The sequence below is a fragment of the Periplaneta americana genome, chromosome 17 (genome assembly GCF_040183065.1).
Source record: "Periplaneta americana isolate PAMFEO1 chromosome 17, P.americana_PAMFEO1_priV1, whole genome shotgun sequence".
In the NCBI taxonomy this organism is placed as follows: Eukaryota; Metazoa; Arthropoda; class Insecta; order Blattodea; family Blattidae; genus Periplaneta; species Periplaneta americana.
Window position 1 is genome coordinate 70,029,296 of NC_091133.1, and position 24,995 is coordinate 70,054,290.

General features: G+C 34.7%; 2 protein-coding genes and 1 long non-coding RNA gene across 4 annotated transcripts in view; 2 read left to right on the forward strand and 1 right to left on the reverse strand.

Annotated features, from left to right (window-relative positions):
* Positions 1-24,995, reverse strand: part of LOC138693319 (oxysterol-binding protein-related protein 9) — a 443,401-nt gene that overhangs the window by 260,991 nt on the left and 157,415 nt on the right. The gene's annotated exons all lie outside the window — the stretch shown is intronic.
* On the forward strand, positions 405-8,708 carry LOC138693357 (uncharacterized). The gene is made up of 5 exons (XM_069817276.1): positions 405-443; positions 3,958-4,056; positions 5,624-5,707; positions 6,565-6,624; positions 8,529-8,708. Exons 1-5 carry the CDS (start codon positions 405-407, stop codon positions 8,607-8,609), a joined length of 363 nt encoding a protein of 120 aa, XP_069673377.1. The 3' UTR covers positions 8,610-8,708.
* Positions 12,697-18,628, forward strand: LOC138693323 (uncharacterized). The gene is made up of 3 exons (XR_011330284.1): positions 12,697-12,859; positions 14,365-14,409; positions 18,522-18,628. It is a non-coding gene; the product is annotated as an uncharacterized lncRNA (long non-coding RNA).

Genomic DNA, 24,995 nt, shown 5'->3' on the forward strand with positions numbered 1-24,995 from the left:
AAAGTTAGAATTTATAAAACAATTATATTACCGGTTGTTCTTTATGGTTGTGAAACTTGGACCCTCACTTTGAGAGAGGAACATAGGTTCTTAGGAAAATATTTGTGGCTAAGAGGGATGAAGTTACAGGCGAATGGAGAAAGTTACACAACGCAGAACTGCACGCATTGTATTCGTCACCTGGCATAATTAGGAACATTAAATCCAGATGTTTGAGATGGGCAGGGCATGTATATAGCACGTATGGACGAATCCAGAAATGCATATAGTGTGTTAGTTGGGAGGCCGGAGGGGAAAATACCTTTGGGGAGGGCGAGACGTAGATGGGAAGATATTAAAATGTATTTGAGGGAGGTGGGATATGATGGTAGAGACTGGATTAATCTTGCTCAGGATAGGGACCAATGGCGGGCTTATGTGAGGGCGGCAATGAACAAAAGCAAGTAAAGAAGTAGATATATTTTCCCGTAAATCATGCAGTACTAGATGGTTACGTAATATGTAACAATTACTAGACGTTTGTCTCATGCTATGTATTAACTGACCGCTATAGTATATCAAATTAAATACTCTGATGCGTTTTCCCCTACCTTTGCATTCAGTAAGGAAATACGTCCGAAATCGTATGTGATGCAAAATTGATATGTTCTCGTACATACTGCAAAGTGGAAGGATTTAAATCATTGTTTATTTTGGATATGAAATATTGCTTTTTTGTAACCCCCATTATTATTACAAACATCCTTGCCAAATTTCTTCCAATCCAGTCCAGTTTTAGACCACAATGGTCAGTTATGGTTTCAATCCATCGTCGTGCTGCTTGCTCCATATTTGTCTGACTAAAAGAAACATTTGGGCATTTTCTTTAGCATTCTCTTGTGGTTAATTCAGAAAACATGTACTTTCCGGGATTTCATAGATTATTATTATTATTACTAGCCGTACCCGTGCGCTCCGCTGCACCCGTTAGAAATATAAAGTAATTACATAGGCTAATTAAAATAGGACATTTGATCCAAGGAACATTCGTGTTTGATAGAAGGATAAATCTGTTACTTAATTTAAATTGTATTAAAAAATTAAAATGCGATCATTTTGATCTAGAGACCACTCATTTGGTCATCAAAATTATTTTAGGAAATACAGGAAACGAATTCCTATCAAGTTTTCTGTGCATAAGAAGCTATTTTAATCTTACCTGTCTTCGATTCACTCAGAAGTTACTGTAATAACATTATAGCATTATGTCCATCTAGAGAAACTACACTTTCCAATGGTTAAATAATAATTAATTATACAAATCGGTTAATTTAGCTTCCGATATTACTTCATACAATCACAGAAACATTCTCTGTAGGCTATGTTTCATAGCTTTCGATTGTTTTTGTCCAAGGCCCCTTATAGATGGAGTCATTTGCTTTTTATTTCATTACACCGCCTTAGATTATGCTGTTATTGTAATTTTGAAACTCATTTATATCATTAAATATCAGTCGTATCAAAATTTTGCATGGAATAAAACTTATCGAAAATTATTTTTAAAGAAACTTTTGTTATGTAATATTTTTCATAAAAATTAATAATAAGGGAGATATTTCGATTTATTTAATTCAAGCCCCCTTATAACCCCCCTTTTAAATAAAATATTTTGAATACCATATAGCCTAAATTCTAAGTTACAACGAACTTAATTTATATTCCAATTGTCATAAAATCGGTTCAGCCATTATCACGTGAAAAGGTAACAAACATCCAGACAGACAGACAGACAGACATACAAACAAAAATTTCAAAAAGGCGATTTTCGGCTTCAGGGCGGTTAATTATATATGTTAGGACCAATTATTTTTGGAAAATCGAAAATTACCAGAAAAATTTTGGCTACAGATTTATTATTAGTATAGATTATTATTATTATTATTATTATTATTATTATTATTATTATTATTATTATTATTATTATTATTATTATAGACTAATAATAAAACGTGTATGTTTTCAGCCAGAGCACTGGAATCAGCGGGGACCAAGAACACAGATTTCCGCTTCCCTTAGCTCGTCTCTCAGCTCCTCCCTCACTTATCTATCTAGGTAAGAAGAGACTACGAAGGTAGGTGAAACATTTTACAGTAGGCCTTTCTTTAAGATTATTAGAATATTGCTTAATGTAATAATATGGATAATTATAATCCTAAAATAATCAACATAAATTGGAAATATTAAGTAAATGATATCATGAAATGGTATAATTTTATTACCTAAGTTATATGTTTTCTTCATACAAAAGAAAATGTTACATATTTCTTTATTTTAAAATTTTTTTCAAATCCGTTTTTGCTGGCAAACATTTTCATTTTTACGTTTCCTCTCTCTGTTCTAATCTTTTCCCGAGATGAATTATATGGAAATTAAAGTTATTACAGTTTCTTAAAACTTGTCGTTATAGTCCGCATCACCGTTTTTGGCGTATGAAATAAGTAATGGGAACGTTAAGTGCGAGTGTTTTACCTTTGCCGCAGTCAGTCTGACAACTGTGTTTGGCAAACGGCTGATGTGACGTTTATAGGAAGTGGTACCATTCTTAGCTGCACTAGCACCATGCTCAAAAACTGAGCATTATACTCGACGACACACGTCAAAAACGCTGGCGCCAGCTATACAATAACTTACAGTTACAGATTTTTCAGAGAACATTCATGATGCAAAAACTTTGCAATTCAGAGTTCAAGGTCTAACAACTTATGTTTTCTCGTAAATCTTGCAGTACTAGATTGTTTCGTAATACGCAACAATGTTTCCTTCACGCTATGTATTAATTGACTCCTATGTATTAATTGACTCCTATGTATCAATCTAAAAACTCGTGCATTTTTTCCTCTTCCTTTGCATTCAGTAAGTAAATAGGTCCAAACTCGTATACTTACTTATTTACTGGCTTTTAAGGAACGCGGAGGTTCATTGCCGCTCTCACATAAGCCCGCCATTAGTCCCTATCCTATGCAAGATTAATCCAGTCTCTATCATCATATCCCACCTCCCTCAGATCCATTTTAATATTATCTTCCCATCTACGTCTCGACCTCCCCAAAGGTCTTTTTCCATCCGGCCTCCCAACTAACACTCTATATGCATTCCTGGATTCTCCCGATACGTGCTGTATGCCCTGCCCATTTCAAACGTCTAGATTTAATGTTCCTAATTATGTCAGGTAAAGAATACAATGCGTGCAGTTCTGTGTTGTGTAACTTTCTTCATTCTCCTGTAATTTCATCCCTCTTAGCCCCAAATATTTTCCTAAGTACCTTATTCTCAAACACCCTTAACCTATGTTCCTCTCTCAAAGTAAGAGTCCAAGTTTCACAACTATAAAGAACAACCGGTAATATAACTGTTTTATAAATTCTAACTTTCAAATTTTTTGACACCAGAATGGATGATAAAAGCTTCTCAACCGAATAATAACAGGCATTTCCCATATTTATTCTGTGTGTAATTTCCTCCCGAGTATCATTTATATTTGTTACTGTTGCTCCCAGGTATTTGAATTTTTCCACTTCTTCAAAGGATAAATTTCCAATTTTTATACTTCCATTTCGTCCAAACTCGTATATGTTGCAAAATTTATACACTAAAGGTTATGTGCTCGTACATGCTACAGAGTGGAATGATTTCAATCATGGATATGAAAGACTGCTTTATGTAATGCCCCATAAATATTACAGACATTCTTAGCAAGCTTCTTCATCCAGTGCAGTTTTAGACCTCAATGGTCAGTTATGGTTTCGATCCATCGTCGTGCTGGTTGCTCCATAGGCCTACTTGTCTGTCTAGAAACATTATATTTGGGCATTTTCTTTGGCATTTCCTTGTTGTTCAATCGGAAAACTAGTATTTTTCGGGATTTTCTATACTCTTATTACAATATTATAGACTAATAATAAATTGTTATGTTTTCAGAGACGGTGCTGGGGCCTCTGGAACTGGTGTTGCCAGCTTTTCCGCCGTTGCCGAAAGGCAAAACGTCAAACCGGCTCCAATATCGAAACCGGCTGTACAGTACGTGCAACATTTTGCAGTTATTAAAATATTGATTAATATAATAATATGGATATTAATTCTGAAATGATTAATATAATTTCAAATATTAAGTAAGCGATGTCACGAAATGGCATATCTTTATTATCTATACGTTTTTCTGTATACATAAGGAAATATTTAATACATATTTTTAAATCCTTCCAAATCCGTTTGACAACCTGTGTTTATCAGTATGTTTTCTCGTTAATCATTGAGTACTAGATGATTACATAATGTCAAAATTAGGAAATCATATCTGTCTCATGCTTATGTATTAACTTATATATATATATATATATATATATTTGCTCTAGAGTATGCCACTAGGAAAGTCCAGGATAACAGAGATGGTTTGGAATTGAACGGGTTACATCAGCTGCTTGTCTATGCGGATGACGTGAATATGTTAGGAGAAAATCCACAAACGATTAGGGAAAACACGAGAATTTTACTGGAAGCAAGTAAAAAGATATGTTTGGAAGTAAATCCCGAAAAAGACAAAGTATATGATTATGTCTCGTGATCAGAATATTGTACGAAATGGAAATATAAAAATTGGAGATTTATCTTTTGAAGAGGTGGAGAAGTTCAAATATCTGGGAGCAACAGTAACAAATATAAATGATACTCGGGAGGAAATTGAACACAGAATAAATATGGGAAATGCCTGTTATTATTCGGTTGAGAAACTTTTATCATCCAGTCTGCTGTCGAAAAATCTGAAAGTTAGAATTTATAAAACAGTTATATTAGCGGTTGTTCTGCATGGTTGTAAAACTTGGACTCTCACTTTGAGAGAGGAACATAGGTTAAGGGTGTTTGAGAATAAGGTGGTTAGGAAAATATTTGGGGCTAAGAGGGATGAAGTTACAGGAGAATGGAGAAAGTTACACAATACAGAACTGCACGCATTGTATTCTTCACCTGACATAATTAGGAACATTAAGACCAGACGTTTGAGATGGGCAGGGCATGTAGCACGTATGGGCGAATCCAGAAATGCATATAGAGTGTTAGTTGGGAGGCCGGAGGGGGAAAAACCTTTAGGGAGGCCGAGACGTAGATGGGAAGATCATATTATAATGGATTTAAGGGAGGTGGGATATGATGATAGAGAATGGATTAATTTTGCTCAGGATAGGGACCAATGGCGGGCTTATGTGAGGGCGGCAATGAAAAATAATATCAATATAAATACTCTGATGTATTTTTTTCCCTTCCTTTGCATTCGGCAAGTAAATAATTATGTAAAATACTATGTGCTAGTACATGCTGCAAGGTGGAATTATTAAAATCACGATTTATTGTGGATATAAAAGACTGCTTTTGTGTAATGTCCATCATTATTACATATATCCGTACCAAATTTCTCCCTCAACGGTCAGTTATGGTTTCGATCCATCGTCGTGCTGGTTCCTCCATACCTGTCTCACCAGAAGAAACATTTGGGCATTTTCTTTGTCATTCTCTTGTTATGTACCTTCTAGGATTTCCTATACTCTTACTATTATATTGTAGACTAATAATAAAATGTGTATGTTTCCAGGCATGGCGCTGGAGATCGTGCCGTCGACGTCGCTCCCCCAGCCCTTCCCCCAGTCTCTCCTCCAGCGAAGAGGATAATACTTCGGTAGGTGCAACATTTTACAGTACAGCCTTCTTTAAGATTATTGAAATATTGATTAATGTAATATGGAAAATTATAATCCTAAAATTATCAACATAAAACGTAAATGAATCCCCTTCTTTCCAGAAATGATAAATTTGAGGACGGTTCCAAACAACTGGCCATAGAAAATTGGTAACTGGGACAATTGGCCACATAAAATTGGTAATAGGGACAATTCGCCACAGATAGACATTTCGCCACAAATAGACTATTTGCCACAGTTAGACAATTTAGCACAAATAGGCAATTTGCCACACTGAGGTACAAAGATAAATCCATGAATTCCAGAAGCTCTATATTGTGCGAATGGATACAGAGATTAATAATTGTGACTTCCACTAAGTATGTGAATTGCTATGTACATATAAATTTGGCTTCAAAAATGTCCTGCTAGGTTGTGGCCTACAGCTCTCAAGTACCGGATGACGGTGCCTTCTGCCTTGTACCGCGGGTATTCTTCAACTGTGTCGATGTACTTCCGCTTCTTTTTGGTAGGAGAATGACCACCTTCCAATATATATATATATATATATATATATATATATATATATATATATATATATATATATATATATCTGTCCACTTCTTCCACTTCCAACTGCAGTTGCTCCAGCACGTGATACAAGGAAGGATGCGCTTTCCCCATTAATAGGTTCAACCTCCTGTGCCACTGCCAGTCAGGAGAGCTGCATATTATACTAACTAGGCCACTAAAGCGTCATATAATTATACTAAGAAAACTATTAAACATCAGTGGAGTATTTAGTTAAGACATATCTTTCAAGCATAAATTATTACAAGTTTATTTTATTTTGTAGGAAACGGAGAGAGAGATTATCCTCCGGGGGCTACTAACACCTGTCTATCACCCCATGGATGTAAGTAACTCTTCAATGTACAGAGAATAATATAGAGTATGTTGCTTAGAGGTAGGGTATATGGATCGTATGCGGAGACTAAAATGAAGATACAGTAGTGGCAAAAAAAAAAAAAAAAAACCGGACCGACCCTTGTAGCTGATTTCAGAGTTATATATTCAAATTTTGCTAGTCACAAAACACATCCATCTTGTATAATTAATTGTAACAATGAAATTTATTGCATTTGTTCGATTCTTACCGTCTTCTGTTTCCTTCAGTGCCTCAAACTTACAGACGAAAAAACTTTGAGAGTTTTATTTTCATCTGGCATCAATATTACATTTCTACCTCTATTCGCAAAGATAACTTGCTTATTTTTACATTAAATAGCAGTACCAGTACATACCTTTGGCTTCACTATCCATATTGAAATTACCACAGTTTGACACAATACACAGCACAGGATTCTTTTGTATCAGCTACAAGGGTCGGGCCGGCTTTTTTGCCACTACTGTACAAAATAGGAAAGATTGGAGAATGCTGGGTTTGCAGTGAAAGACTATGAATGAATCATTATAATAAAGAGACATTTTCAATAATTTTACGATAAACATATTTATATTATGAAAAAGTGCATGAATATTTTCTGAGTTGTATGTGGTTCTTTCCATTCGTTTCATAAATTTTAATGAACCACTAGGCTACTTCACATATGGCATCAAGAGAAAGATCATGGATTTGAGAATACAACGAAGAATTTCTAGCACCGTTAAGGCCAAATGTACAAAGACATGTCAGTTACAAGTGGCCAATATAACTTACTAGTTTAAGATCGCATGTTCAGAATCCAGCTACTGCAGTCCATTGAAAACTGTGGTAAAAGATGAAGATCATTCAAGTAAAATAGTCCATGTCTACTAAGAAGATTAATAAAAGTAGTGGGATATTAAATTTAGTTCACTGATACCTATTGTTGTCATCGTCGTCTAACTGCATACTTCTTGGTTCGGTTCATAACCATGTCTTCTGGCTTCCCACTTCCCATTTAGGGTGGGGACTTCTCAAATCAAGGCGACGAAAAACCAGACTCACCGCATTGTTCAAGGCACAAATGGGACACAAAGCATGGACCGATATCAATGCTAGATTAGCAACACCATCATACTTAGGAAGGACTGATCATATTAGGAAGTTTAAATGTAGAAAACAAAGAACGGACGTGGCAAAATTTTCCTTTGTTAACCGCACAATAGTAGACTGGAACAGCTTACCTGCAGCAATCTTTCAGGGTGGTCCTCTTAAAATCAATACATTTAAGGAAAGGTTGGGAAGATTAGACTGAAAATTTAATTGGAGGTGCAGTGTAATTATTTAAGTTGTCATGTAATTAATGGAGTTGATATATAATTAATTAAGTTGATATGTAATTAATTAAGATATGTAATTTAGTTTATATGTAAATAAATTAAGGTGATATGTAATTAATTAAGATGATATGTAATTAAGTTGGTATGTAATTAATTAAGGTGATATGTAATTACTTAAATTGGTAATAGATGGGTGAAATAGAAGTACTTATAAGTTAGATTTACTTTTGCTTATCGTAGGCGTTATTATAGAATAGTTTTTATTTATAGTCCTAGGTTTATTGCATCTACTATTTACAGATTACCGGTACGTTTATTTTATTTTATTTCATTTACGTTTATTTTATTTTATTTCACGTAATTGTAATTATTGTATATTATATATCACGCCCACCGGGTGTATACCCAATTGTAGTGTTAAATAAATACATATACAATATACCTAAGCTTCATATTATATACTAAGAATAATATTAAAAGCAGTGAAATACTTAGTTGAGTGATATGCCATATATTTCAAGCATAAATTATTACTGGTGTATTTTATTTTTATAGGATTCTGAAGATAACGCCAGGATAACCCAACATCCCGGCCCGCTTATACTTAACAACGGGGAAATGGTAAGTAACTCATGACTGGACATAGTTAATACGTTGCTTAGAGACTCTTCTTAATAGCAATATGACTGGGTCTCCCTCCGTATGAGAAGTGTTTATTAAAAAAGTTTTTTTTTTTTTTTTCGAAAATAGATATAATTTTAGAACAGAGATATTGACACCAGTGTAGGACTGTATACCTTACTTTAAGGGGGGGATATACAGGTTTGAGAGTAAAAAAATGTTATGGTTTAATTTAAATTTTGTGTGAAGATTGGACATTTATCTTTATATCAGTGAAGGAATTTTTACAATATATACAATATTTTAGTAGATATGACCATAAACGTGCGAGCGTGCGCTTATTTAGCTCTCCACACATAAGGTATATTTAACGCTCATTTCCGTAACTTGTATTTTTCAAAACCGTTTTTGTGATAACTCCGGAAGTTTTTAAGATATCCCAGTAAAATTCTGCATGCAACTGTCTTTCATACTTGTGAACAAGATGAACTACAAATATTGCTGTAAAATTTATAGTTTATTTGAAAAAAAAAAAAAACTAAAAACATTGAACATATAACTTCTCATTAGAAATAAAAAAAATACTATTGCAGACGCTTCAAAGATTGTAGTTCATATTGTTCATTTGACATTTAGGAATAAATGTAATAAATAATAGCTCAGAAATATTCATATCTGTGGACATCATCATAAAAACGGCACATCAGTGAAAATAGTCTATAATTGCAGAAGCAGTGAATATTGAGCATTTCAAATTGCAAGATTGAGGAGTCATTAGCTGCTAAGAAAAAAAATATTGAATTTCCCTCATTTTTCGTGCTGCTTTGTTCCATCTCCACAATGGGCACTGCGAGTTATTGTCTTCTTTTTATGTAACACTAATATATTTATTAATATAATAATTATGACATGTGGGCAAATTCTGCAACAAATTTGGAATTGTATGCTGTAGTGCAGTAATGTCGATTCCTGGAGTGCAGTGTTCAATGCCCAGTAGCGACCAAGACAAGAGTGAACATAATTTAAAATATCCAGATGCAACAACTGTTTTCGCTTTTGTTTACCCATTTTTAACGTGGGCTGAGTTAACATACATTGTTTAGGTGGCCATCGAGAAAATATCCGTAATAATTCTTGTAGCACTATTTATGCGCAACCCGCTGCAATATATCAGTGCCGGAAAATTAAACAAAGTTTGAAAAATTATGTAGACCTTATATACAAATTGAACAGTAAGTAATGTCAGTAATTTCAAGGGGTTATTCTTTTAGATATTTCAAACAAAAAAGTTTAATACAATTTTGCTTATTTTACTCTATATGAAATATTCACAGCTTATTTCGGAAAAGCTACTGAATTAATTCCCAATATGCTTTGTCAATTTAAGAGAGCTTTGTGTTATGATGATAAATTATTGAAAGAATATTAATTTTCTTCTTTAAATCTGCAGAATTTTGATTCGTATAAATGTAACTTTTAAAACGTAATGCACTCTGATAACGCCGTAAAGATTATTGCCTGGAGAGAGGCAGATATACGAAGCCCTAAGTACCCTGAATATCTCGCGTGTGATTGTGACAGGGATGCAAGAGACGACGAGAAATGTAAACATAACCGCTTTTAAAGACGGCTCGGGAAATTTGATTTATTGCATGTAAGTTTACCGGTCACCACTTTACAAATGAAAGTGAGAGGGAACTATTTCTAATTGCCTGAAGAAATGTTTGCAATATGAAAAACAGAGTTTTTTAATTAATTAAATAGATTTGTAGGCGTACAACGTAAGAAAGGCTTTCATTATTGTCTGTGTTCACCGAATATTTAACTAAAATCAAATCGAAAGACTTTACAAATAATATTGTTCGTTTAATTTAAATTAAGTCTATCGCATTTTCATTTATTCCTGTAGAGTTTCAAATGTTTTAAAATTTCGTTTTAAGCATCATTATTGTTTACGTTCTGTAAAGTATTCAACTGAAATGGGAGTGTAGAAATGTTTCTTAATCTTTTAAATTTATTTCGAAGTAGGCGTATCATATTGTCTGCGTTCTCTGAACGTTTAATTAAAATTATGTTATAGAGATCATTTTAAATTGACCAAGATTTGTTTAACGTGAAATGAGCAGTATTTATTCTCCGCTGTCTAACACAGTTTAAACACAAATATTAAAAACGGTATACCATATCTTACGAGTTTAAAAACAAAGTACATGACCATGACCTTCCACTTCCCTATTCCGCAGAAGCCAGGTGAAGAGGTTGTACAGAGCAACACAATCTCTTGTGCACTCTCTCCTGATTACAGCGTTGCACGATCTTGTTATTCACTTAATAATAATAATAATAATAATAATAATAATAATAATAATAATAATAATAATAATAATAATAATCCGTGGCGCTACAGCTCGTGAAGGACCTAGACCGACCAGCCGGCTGCTGGCCTCATCCCCACATGCCGGAGCAGAGGTGGACGATCATCCAACCAGAATGGAGGTATCGTGTGGTTAGCACGATGATCCCCCAGCCGTTATAGATGGTATTCGCAACCGGATTTCGCTACCTATCGTAGCTCCCCAAGTGCATTACGATGCTGGGTGGGCACCGGTCCCATACACTGGCCGAAATTTCATGAGAAAATTTCTTCCCCCATGAGGACTCGAACCAGCGCGCATTCCGTGACGCGAGTCCTAGGCAGGATGCCTTAGTTGTTATTCACATAGACACTTTAAAATGCACTTTTTTTTTAACTCTTCAAAACTTAGCAAAACGGTATTTGATTTTTTTATTGCTGTTTACTAGAGAAATCATCCACCAGAATAAATGGCATTACTTACGGTTCAACCGATTGTTACATAATTATACACAGTATTTAAAGGGTGTAAATGATATGTTGTTATTGAAGTGTTGTATCAGTGAAGAAGTATGTCGTGTCAGTGAAGTGTGCTGTGTAAGTGAAACGTGTTCCTGTCAGTGAAGCTTTATAGTCTGTAGTGGCAGTGCAAAGTATTTCAACTGTGAAATGTTTTTGAAGTGTTAGTGAAATCAGGATAGAATCAGTGAAATGTGTCGTAGTTCCAGTGCAGTGAGTGAGTTGACAGCGAAATGAGTGTAATGTTGAAAGGTACTTGTGCAGATATGAACGTATTATACTCGTGGGTTTTAGTTCGATCTTAGTTTTAAGATACAAATTAGATTTATTTTAAATGTTATTTTAAGTGATCGTTTCATTTAATTTAGGATATTCCCTGTTGTTATTATTATTATTAATTATTCTTAGTATTAATTATTAGTATTATTATTAATTGTATTTTTAATTAATAAGTTTATTATTGTCATTATTGAGTGTAATTAGTTACCACTGCTACCGGGTATATACCCATTGCAGTGTGAATAAATAAATACATACATATTACTTCCAAGATGTGATTAGTGGCATGAGCAGCGAATGCTGCATTTATTTTCTTGTACGGGTTTTGATATTTACTAAAATTTCAAATTCACTGTTTTGTGATTATGCTAAGAAGATTCTCACAAATTCGCGATCGACAATTATTTAAAATAGCACAACCGCCAACCATTTAAACGTTGCAAGCAACTATAGGGATCTTATGATTCCCCTGTCATCATGTAAATGAAATGAACTATTTCGCAACAGAGAAAATATATAGCCCTTACAGGGTGTAAATGAACAACATCGAAATTTTGTCACTGACAATAGAAGGATCCTAGCAGAAGCAACTTTAGCAATGGTGACCGACGTAAATGAGCAACGTGTTAAAATAACTAAACATCTGTACTCGACAAGCAATAATAAACGGGAAGAGGCAGGTATAAAGTATTGAATGTAATAGCACTCAGTGAATTAGAGTAAATAACAATTATACTAACCAGGTCACTAAAACTTTAATAATAATAATAATAACAATAATAATAATAATAATAATAATAATAATAATAATAATAATAATAATAATAATAATTATTATTATTATCATTATTATTATTTATTTATTTATACCGGCAAAATTAAGGCCTTATACTGTCAAGATTAATACAAGCAGTGGAATATTAAAATTAGCTATATAAAATACTTGTAAATTCTTTTCTTGGCTTTTTTCTATTAGGACTGCTGTTAAATGAGTAACTACTACTGGCAGTTGTCTAACCCATTGACATATTTTCAGCATAATTGTAACTTGTTTATTTTCTTTTTATAGTTCCCCTACAGCGAGGCCATTTTGAACATCCTGGTTCAGCAATATGTAAGTAACTCCTCAATGCACACTACATAGATCATACTATGTTACTTGTACTCTCTTCTTTAATAGTTGTCACTGGATCGCCATATGAAAAGTGTTAATTGAAAAAATTGTTTTAAAGAATGGATTTAATTTTAGAATAGAGAGGACATAATGTATAATATAAAAGTCAAAACATATTCTATTAAAACTAAAATCTTCAAAAATATGTAGGCCTACCCAATGTATCTAAAATCCGGTAGAGATAGCGCAAAAGCCACTAATTTCCCAGCATTGGGATTGGTGGGTGTGTTGTACTACTGTACAGCCTCAACGATGTATGCTACATTGAAAATTCAAGCACATTAGACTGAAAACTAAATATTTTCAACACCTTTTTTCCTCTTTCCATTGTTCGCCATCTGCACTAATAACATAGTTTGTCTATGTCGCCAACTTTTGAATCATTCTGTATATACTGTACCAACAGACTTATTAATAAACCGTGTATAGTTTTTTATACGAGACTTATGCAGAGTTGAGATAGAAAACTTTACTAATAAACCATGCATAAGCAATGGATGTATAAACAGGCTGTAACTATACAATGGGAATTGCTTTGCAGTAGTTATATACACGAAACCCCTTGTTTAAGATTGTATATAGAGAGAAAATGGCCGCCCCTCTAACAGCTGTTCGTATCGACTGTCGTTTTATGATGATGGTTGCCTTGTAACCACAGAAGAACAAACCGAAGAGCACAAAATAATTAGAATAATATTGCTGTATCTTGTACTCTTTGGCCAAAATATAGTGTGGTAATCGATCAGAGCCAGTTGTACTATCGATACTTAACACGCCACACTAGAGCGCTCTACCTGATGCAATAGAGAACCTCAGATATTCTATTACCTTTCGTAACTAAGTAATGACGAAACTATGACGTAGCTGTGTAACAGTTACACTGTTATACACGACGTATGTAGTGATTATTAGTAAGGAATTTACACACAACGTATAAACGAGCTACTCATTGTATAAGTAAAAGACAGTTGAACGTATGTATATAGAGTTTGTATTAGTAAGACCGTAAGAACATTAATAATGGTAGTGAGATATTTGGTCCAGTTATATATTTTCTGATCTAAATGAGGGGTTGGAAAGCAATGGTGGATTGTTAATGTTTAGGTGAGGGGTTTGCACTTTTTCCATTGCTGGTTGTCACAATCAAAAAATTAAGACAACGTTTCGAAGGGTGGTTCTCCCTTCGTCTTCAGGCGGAAGGAAGGAAAGAAGAGAAAAAAACCTACTGTTGGGATAGCTATAGCTGCACGTAACGATCCCAACAGTAGGTTTTTTTTCTCTTCTTTCCTTCCTTCCACCTGAAGACGAAGGGAGAACCACCCTTCGAAACGTTGTGTCTTAATTTTTTTTTGATTGTGACAACCAGCAATGAAAAAAGTCCAAACCCCTCACCTAAACATATATATTTTCTGCATACTTATTGTTGGTTTGTGTTCTTTTTATAGATTGAGACCACGTACATGCAAGCTTACGTGTACGAACGCCGAGTCGTAAGTAATTCTTCAATGTCCATAGATCATAGTGCATAATCACAGTCTAGTACTCGTATATATACAGTCACGAAGCTCAATATGTAATAAATACGCATACATAGATAGTTGCTAACCACTAGCATCGCTACTATCGCCTCATTACAGACAATGCGAAATACCTGCACAGTCTATTGTTTCTAGCAATCTCAACAACTCAAGCTTCGTGACTGTATATACTAGACTATGGTATAATCCTTAGAGGCTATCTGTAATAGTTATAGGACTGAATTTTCATATGAAATGAAATCCTTGAAAAATATTTTTTAAACTAGATTTAGAACAGAGATTTTGATATCAGTTTCGGATTATATACTGTACTTCAAGAACTTTTATTTTATTTCACCCACACAAAGTTGCTATGAGTTATTGTCTCCTTTTTATCCACATCCCTTGGTTCATAATCATTCATTGGCACATGCTCTTCAAAAATGTCTCATTTCAATCATGAGTTACGAAGCTTTAAAATTCAGATTTGTCAAAACTTTAAATTTTGAGTTGTTTCCCTTTTCAACTGGGTCATCGAATTTGGCTTGGATAACAGGAGTCGCAATAATAATTACGAAATCTGCCTACAATATAAATCAGTATCAAGAGCTAGACACGCATTAACTATAAGGTAGGCCTATCATGCAACCATTGTCTTCTGGATAAGAAATTATACATGTGATCGAAGTGGATCCAGCAAGGGTGAATGAAACATTTTTTGCTTACAACGCAACCCAGCATTACTTTTTAAACCAAACGCTTTCATGTGACACAGTTTGAAGGGCTCTCAAGTAGGAAATGAAAGCATATTATAAAACTAGAAGGTTCAAATGTAAACACGAACAGAAAAAAATGTATTTTCTTAACTGTTCACCATTATTTCACCACAGTTTCCCCTTAAAAGAAAATGTTCTTTTTCCAACTTTACTTCAGTCCGTTACGGTAACGATAATACTGTAACCTGCTGGGAAACGGCCTTCACTCTACCAAGACTGCTCGCCACCTGGATGGACGTAACTCCACTGGCAACCAGGAGTGCAGTATGGGTTCCCATTCCCCCTTGTCCTCTATACTTCTGTCTTAATCAGAATTTTTCCGTCTTGAACATATTAGAGATTTGAAATTATTAATATTTTTGCAGTCCGGTATTTACCAGAAGTCATTTCAGTGGAAGGCTTCCACTTTCAGCAACTTTTTTATATTATTTATTTAATAATAACATATCAAACTGAAAACGTTACATGAAAGTACCCCGAAAAAGCAAAGCTCGTGTTCGGAGACAGTTCCGTTTTGATAAAATAACTTGAGAATGACGCAAAATTTTACGTGATTAAAATTAAAAATGTTGGTACCAGAGATTACACATAATTCACAAAAATAAGTCTGTGTTGTTCCTAAAATAACATTTATAGTTATTACACAAGGGTTGGGGCATAAGTCGTGGCAACTATTTTTTTTTAAGATAAGTGTTGGTATCACAAAATGTTATATGTCGCACGGAAGGCGTGCAGTCATAGTGTGTGTCCACAACACAAGATGGCTCTATGTTCGTCTGTAATAGAACAGAGAGTGATGTTAAATCAGTTGCCAGTGTAGCGTCACATTCTAGTATATACAATCACGAAGCTTGAGTTGATGAGGATACTAGGAACAATAGACTGTGCCAGTACTGTTTCACATTGTATGTGATGAGGCGATAGTAGCGATCCTAGTGGTTAGCAACTATCTATGGATGCATATTCCCTATGTATTGAGCTTCGTGACTATATACTAGACTGTGGTAACGTCGTACAGAATGGATCTAACTCGTGCTGAACAACGCTCGTATATCAAAATAGCCGTTCTCCATGGGAGAAATTCTAAAGAATGCCACAGAGAGTTTGTAGAAGCTGTCAGGAATAATGCCCTTTCATACCGGACAGTCGCGAGATGGGTAGCTAATTTGGGGGCCTTTAGAACGAGTATGTGTGCTGTAATCATTCTGGCAGAGGACCCCTGTAATGTTATGGCAACGACCGTAACAAACATAAGAAAAATATTGGCATGTTGTTAAATGTCCGTACATTTCGTCCATTCCTTGTCCTTTTATCTGTATATTTCACATTTTACACCCACGCTCGAATTCTCACAAAAAGAAATAGTTGCCATGACAACCCTGGTTCTTGAGAGTAGAAGATAGACAGAAACATAGGCTACATCAATCACAAATATAAATACTATGTAGACTAATATTTAAACACTACTATAAGATACTTAAGAAGTAGCTGCTTTAAGATGATAGTAATAAAGTTAATAGCAATAATACTAGTAATAATTGAGATGATTTATACCATAATTTCAGAGTGAAAAAGGATGATGTTGAGATTGGTGATTGGTTAATACTAACTTATTATTTGTGTAATCAGTGGCAAATCATGTTGATATAGGCTTGTAACAAAGATGAGATTGAGAGAAATAATATACTTAGGGAAGAAATAAACTTGCTTTACAATGCATAGCACATATAAAGTAGGGAAGTTTGTCATATGCGTTGTTTAATCCTGGATTTGAAAATTTCATTATTAAAAGTAGCCAATTTTGGATTAAATTGTTTTATGCTCGACCATGCGGAAATGTAGTAATTATACACCTGGTAGTAGCTCTTTAATGCACCTCATTAAAGTACACCTATTCATTAAAGTTCAGGTGTTCAGCCAATGACAAGTCACCTTTGTAACGTTATAAAACCGCAAGTATCGATTATTCTCGGATATGTAATCGAAAGACAATTAGCGAAAAATCACGGAGGCTCGAAATCCAATACTGTCGCAGAAGGTTATGTTCTGTTACTATAATAATTAGCGTTAATTGTAAATAATATTCAAATAAATTCAATTTGTCATCTCGTTTTTCAATTCTAAATCAATTTCCAGGTTATATCAGACTAATGTTCATCTTATTCTCTATCAAGGTCAATGACATTCGGCTTCGGAAAAAATCAATACTTTCGCGTCTGCGCACATCTCACAATTCAGGTCAGTTCGCACATAACCATAACATGACCTAATTTTGAATAATTTCAAGTTAGAAATATGGTCGAGCATAAAAAGTCGTATGAAACTTGCCTATAATGGTAATTAAGACGCTCGTATGAAACTTATGAAACTCGCTTGCGCTCGTTTCATAAACAAACATACTTGCGTCTTAATTACTACCATTATAGGCCCGTTGCATAATGTACTATTATCAAATTATATAGATGTGTACCATAATTTGTACCATGTAAGAAAGCAGTAGATGTGAAGCATTTAGGTTCAACTAAAGTAAGAAATTAATTTGTAAAGTAAACAGTATCACGTGACTGAAATGAGGCTTGATTGGCCGCAGCTTAGCGCCACCGATTCTCAACACGTGATCCCGCCCACTGCTGTACATTCTGTTTCATGTTAAAAATATCTCGTTACTCGTCAAAGTAGACCTAGCGTCACTACTATGCATTCGTTTGCTTAGGAAACAATTACTGCCAACTTAATTAAATTATTTCAAACTTTCGTGTAAGGCCAATCGCTGGCGGACAAAGGTGTTATTCCTCTGTTATGTTAACCACATTCACTGAGGATGCAGAAGCCATACTATTATTTGCTTACCTATGGGGACAAACTCAAGATCAAGTGACGATAACTTGTTACAGGAACATATTACCTTCGTATGGTTAATACTCTTCGTTTTTTATCCGCTTTCGTAGTAAATAAAATATAAAAGTGTCCTTTCTTTTCATAATGTTGTACGTATGAGTTACGTTATAAGCTTTATCGCTCTAGTAGGCCTACTAACTAAAATTTAAATTTGCTTCTAAAATAAATACAAAGTTATGATCCTCGAATACGGAACTATATTTTCCTGCGTCGTGTGTTTCGACTACATACGAGGCAATGACGGGTATGTTAGCCACGAGCCCGTGTTTACATTAGGATTATTCTAACTCCGAAAATATTATGAGTATTGGATTTATTAATATATATTAAATGCTTAATAAAATGCAGTAGAATATATTATAGTCCACTGAGATTTTTAACATGATTTACAAGTTTCATTTCTTTTCACAGATCTACGGTGTCCAGTTCGGGCGTGTAGTAGACCGTCCATATGTAGTCTTGCTTGTCACACGACGTCCGGTAAATAACTCTTGGTTATATATAGATAATAGTAATTTATATACAGGACATTCATTTCAAAATTTCATTAAATTTAAGTTAAACAAAGCACGTCAATTTCGATATTGAGGGGAAAGTTTAAAACCAGAATTAATTGTCATTTGAAATTTCAAAGAGTGGGTGAGAATCGAGAGGATTAAAACTATAACGCAATTAACACTCGTTTTAACTTATTCCTAAATATCTAAATTGACACGTTTTTTTGTTTAAATTTAATGTAGGCCTAATTTAATTCAAATAGTACATAGTTATTTAGAGTTGGAAGTTTTGAAATGAAAGCCCTATATATTGCTTGTATTCTTTCCATAATCGTTGTAACACTGAATTTTCACATGATGGGCCGAAATATTTATTGAAATCAATTTTTTAAGCAGGGAACAAGGATTTTCATATCAGTTTCGTAATTGCTAGCCGTCCATTATACAACTTGATTTTGTTTCACTTACACAAGTAAACAGATCTTATTGTTTTCGTTTTATCCACACTTCTTAATTCATATAATCATTCATTGACAGAGGTATTGGCTTAATTCACAATTTGCCATTTGAAAGTAATTTGATCGAACTTTTTTTTTTTTTTGAGATTACTAAATTTAAAGTTTTTGTTACATATAACTCGTGAATTAACATAACTTCTACCAAATTATATAAAAGTATAGCCTACTTATAATTAAGGTTTCTGCCAGTGTACGGGACCGGTGCCCACCCAGCATCGTGATGCACTTGGGGAGCTATGATAGGTAGCCAAATTCGGTTGCGAATGCCAGCTATAACCGCTGGGGGCATCATCGTGCTAACCACACGATACCTCCATTCTGGTTGGATGATCGTCCACCTCTGCTTCGACATGTGGGCATGAGGCCAGCAGACGGCTGGTCGGTCTAGGCCCTTCAAGTGCTATAGCGCCATGGATTATTATTATTATTATTATTATTATTATTATTATTATTATTATTATTATTAAGGTAATGAGATAAAATTTTCACAAAAATACTCCTCATTTTTAGCGCGAAAATAAAAAGATGATCAAATTTGTCAAAAATCGACTCCTTTCAGTAGTACATCACCTTAATGGATTGATGGAAAACCACGGGAAAAACATGAAACAGGTAACTTGTCCCAACCAGGATTTGAACCCGTGCCCTCTCGTTGCAGTGTCACATGTGCTAACCATTATCCACAGCGATGAACCTCACGAAAAAAGTGCATACATTTTTAAGAAGTGGCATCTGAGAGCAGAATTAATAAAAATCACAATTAGTTTTATTAATGTTTGAACATTGAAGAAATTATACTTTTTTACAAATTAAGAAATCACGAGTATGGCATTACTAGTGCTCCATTGCACAATATGCAATAAAGATAAAAAAAATATTTTTTTTTTAAGAAATAAGTTTTTCACTAAGAAAAAAATAAAGAGAGCAAAATAAGTTTAATTTTTTTAAGTGTTTATGAGAAAAGATTGAAATTAAAAACTTGTACTTATGATATTGATATGTACAGGGACATTATTCTATTTTTATAATATTTCTAATATTAACCTGGCTATACCTTTGGATCAACGATTAAGAACCGGAAACACCGTTTGCTACCCTTTCCACGACTGGAGTTCGATGATACTGGCGTAATATACAAACAAATCACTTTACTAGGTATAGGAGGTAAGAAAAGTAGTTCATCCATTTACGTAAACTAGGAAATATCGCGATTTTGAGTTTGATAATTTTCATTAGGTTTTTGTTTAATCAAAATACAGTACAGTATTAATAATGAGAGTTTTTACTCACGAACTGAGCTATCCATGCGGACGTATTCATTATGCAGTGTATATTATGCCGTCTACAGCACATTAGCGTACACTATAAAGAATGAAGTTAAATTGAAAAATAATCATAATATGGATATTTAAACACATTTTTGAAAATGGTGACCGTTCATTTCGATACAGGCTTCAGTTCTAATGGACATATTATCGCACTATAGACTATTGTACGTAATTTCAATTACCAGGTTCGTACTTCGTATCAGTAACTCATGTTGAAATAACTCTGTACCTATTCTATAAAAGAGACCTTACGTACTGTAAATTCAATCTTCACTTCTGCCCGATCCGAAAAGATAAAATTACTCAGACATGCTGTCTACTGTCCGTCCAAGTGGTTATGTCGTAGGGTCGTAGAAAGGGGGGAAATCACGTGACAGTTAATTACTTAACGAGGTCCTTTTATTTAAGTTATTTTAAACAGTTGTATAATATTACGTAGACGTCCAATTCCTAACAGAAATTAATATTCTCAGAAAAGAGCTAAGACAGCCCAGCCACTAGCATTTACAGAGAGGCGAATAGAAGCAAGTGGGGGAAACCAAGATGCGACGTAGGCCAATATAGAAAATGATGCAATATTGAAAGCTCTTTCGTCACTGGAAAACGCGAACATATTTTTGGGACGTACTGTTTACTATGACCGTAAGGCTACTATGACTGTATATGCGGTCTTGGATCTGTGTGGAGGACGGTTGAACTTCATTAGTAGAAGGGGTGGGAGTGAAGTACATTCAAAAACTCACGTACAATAAAAATTGAAGTAAAAATAAAGTGATGTCCCTGTATATTCTGTAAAAATTTCAACTCTGTAGCTAAAAAACTGTGGAAAAAAAAAAGTTTGCAGATCCCTGGTCTACACTATTATATTGTCACGTTGTCGGTCATGGTTCGAATCCATCCCAGTTAGGTCTGGAATATTTCACTGATACTTGTGGCGTATAAAGTCGCAGTTGCGATATTTTTGGGGTTCTCCCATTTCGCCATCTTGGGCATGAACATAATTGAAGTCAAATCAAGATTTTCAGGTATAACTCCCTGTAAAGTTGATTTGAATAATTTCGAGGGAAAAATTGTTCCGTAGCCGGGTATCGAACCCGGGACCTTTGGTTTAACGTAACAACGCTCTACCACTGAGCTACTCGGGAACTCTAACCGACACCGATCCAATTTTTCCCTCTATATCCACAGACCTCAAAGTGGGCTGACAACCGTCAAGCAACCAACTTCGAGTGCACACTAACTCCGTGTGACTTAAATTGTGGTTTTCTGTTAACGAACAGTGACGTGTATTATGCAAATCAAGATTTTCAGGTATAACTCCCTGTAAAGTTGATTTGAATAATTTCGAGGGAAAAATTGTTCCGGAGCCGGGTATCGAACCCGGGACCTTTGGTTTAACGTACCAACGCTCTACCACTGAGCTACTCGGGAACTCTAACCGACACCGATCCAATTTTTCCCTCTATATCCACAGACCTCAAAGTGGGCTGACAACCGTCAATAATACACGTCACTGTTCGTTAACAGAAAACCACAATTTAAGTCACACGGAGTTAGTGTGCACTCGAAGTTGGTTGCTCAGTGGTAGAGCGTTGGTACGTTAAACCAAAGGTCCCGGGTTCGATACCCGGCTCCGGAACAATTTTTCCCTCGAAATTATTCAAATCAACTTTACAGGGAGTTATACCTGAAAATCTTGATTTGTATAATACACGTCACTGTTCGTTAACAGAAAACCACAATTTAAGTCACACGGAGTTAGTGTGCACTCGAAGTTGGTTGCTTGACGGTTGTCAGCCCACTTTGAGGTCTGTGGATATAGAGGGAAAAATTGGATCGGTGTCGGTTAGAGTTCCCGAATAGCTCAGTGGTAGAGCGTTGGTACGTTAAACCAAGGGTCCCGGGTTCGATACCCGGCTCCGGAACAATTTTTCCCTCGAAATTATTCATAATTAAAGTCATTGTTTACTCTATTCAATTACATATCCATATCATTTCTCTCATCACAAGTTCTCGGGTTATTTCTGAGTTCATAAATATTCTCGGGCAGAGTTTTGTAAACCTAATAAAATGTAGCCTACCTGTAATCAGTAGGGATCGTACTTAATCCCAGAAGGCTACAAGATAGAGTATCACTGGAGTTTTATGTAAACGACGCACGTCCATATAGTAAGCGAAGTACTTGACTGAAGGCTCACGCGTCTCTTGTTTCGTCAAGTAGGGCAGAACAAAACATGGACCACTTTAACAATATTACACTAATATTTACAATTAAAATTATTTACACTATGTATAGTAGTGGCAAAAAAAAACCGGACCGACCCTTGTAGCTGATTTCAGAGCCTTGTTCACTCCAGAGCACGATAGACTGGTAACTAAGACTTTCGTGGTTCGAATCCTGCCTGGGCAGGAAACTTTTTTTGTTCCTTATTCCCAATACTTTTCGATTGCAGCGATATTTTACTACTTAATTAACTTATTCCCAGAACATGAATTTTACCAGCTATCGCAAAGTATTAGGAATAAATTTGAACAAGGAACAAAACAAAGTTTCCTTCCCAGGCAGGATTCGAACCACGAAAGTCTTAGTTACCAGTCTATCGTGCTCTGGAGTGAACAAGGCTCTGAAATCAACTACAGGGGTCGGTCCGGTTTTTTTTTGCCACTACTGTACACTAAAACATGCTGTTTTTAATATTTACACTAGGCCTATCGCCAACCAAACTTTACAAGGGATACTCAAAATGAAAAAAAGGAATTCACAGAACTTCAGTATTTCTTGATTTATTCTGATACACTCTAATCGTAGATATGAGATAGAACAGATCAGTCATTTAACTGTGAGAAAGACATGGGCTGTTTTCGTGATAGATTGGGGCATTGGCTGTGAATAGTTCTCATTTTGAGCATTTATTAAAAAGTTTGATTCGTGATATTGTTTTGTTTATTTTTATGACCTATTTCACATGATTTTACGTATTTTATTTATTTGTCTCAAGTTTAATAAAGAGTTAAAAGATACGAAACGGGTAAAATTTAATGGAGACTGAATTAAAATAGAATGCCATTTTGAAAAAAAAATGAAGTTTACTGTCAAAATCTATATGCCTGAATAACGTTTTTCGAACACTGGTTTATCTCTAACAGCTTTTGTGTAAAACTCTTTCCTGCCAAATTAACATTTAAGACATTAAGAGCAATATTCCATACTTAATGAACACACTACATAATTCAGCTATGTATTTTCGACATTATTTTAATTAGTTACTTTTCTTTCAACAGGTGCATCCAGGTCGCCGAGATATAATTTATCCCGACGACAGGGACATTATTGATATGGGTCTGGGCCCACGGAGACCTTCTATAACAATAGAACGGTTCACGGTCTACTACGACCACAGGGTGAGTACTGAGTATTTTGTTACGTAGATGACAGAGAGTGTTACTTAAAGGCTTTCTGTAATCCTTGTAATACCAAATCTAATGGTAAACATTTACTGAAATCAGTTTTTAAGCTATATGTATACTTTATGGTTTATTACAAGGATGTTGATATTAGTTTCGCAACTGTATGCCTTCTTTAAGCGCTTTACTAAACTTTTGTTCCAGTTTTACAATAGGTGCTATCCTAGGGTGCTATGTGTAATTATTTCTCTTATTCACCTTCCTTAATAATCATTCACTGACATAGGTATTCCCTTCATTTGCAATTTGTCTTTTGAGCACAGTTTTATTAAACTTGTTTGATGAATAGGCATGCTACAGAGTAGGTCTACTGATAAATATTCCCATTCTTTTTAAATATAAAAATGAAGGCTAGGAAGTGAAAGATAATTGTTATGTTTATGTTTACTGTTTATATTCTTAAAAATTAAAATGGAATAACTTCTCGAAACTGATAGCTGCTCACTCAAAGTTACATAAACAAAACAACAACAGCTCTAGTACTATTGCATTAAAAATTACTAGCATACATAAACTAAAATATTATCTTGCTTCAATTTATATGTATTCTGAATCTTCATGGTAACCCTTAGAAAAGGCAGCTGTAACTTTTTGTTATCTCTCTCTGTCTCGCCCTGACATTGCAAAATTACCATATATCTTCTGTGATTAATTTTAAATGTTATGGCACAACTAAGATGTGCTTAAATAATAGCTGTAAATTCTTGAAACGTGTTCATTCTTCCATCTTTATAAGATATCTCATCATTACCATCCTCATGATTCTGAGAAGGTGATCCGTTTGTATGTTAAATATTTATGCACTCTTCGAAATCCCTGTTTGCCAGCAAACAACTTCTGTCTCGTGGATTTTTCTATTCCTGTTGCAACCCTCAGTCAAGGTAATAGTGGGATAGGTAGATTATTTATTTCTAGCTTTTACAAATAATTTATTCCTGCTGAAACGTGTATTACTCTAATTTCTTAGCATTTTCCAGGGTCCTCTCATGACAGGGTACCTAAGTAATGTAAGGTAATTCGAGTGTCGATTTTGCGACACCTCTTGTTTATAATTTTGGTGAGAGTTGAGTAGTATCG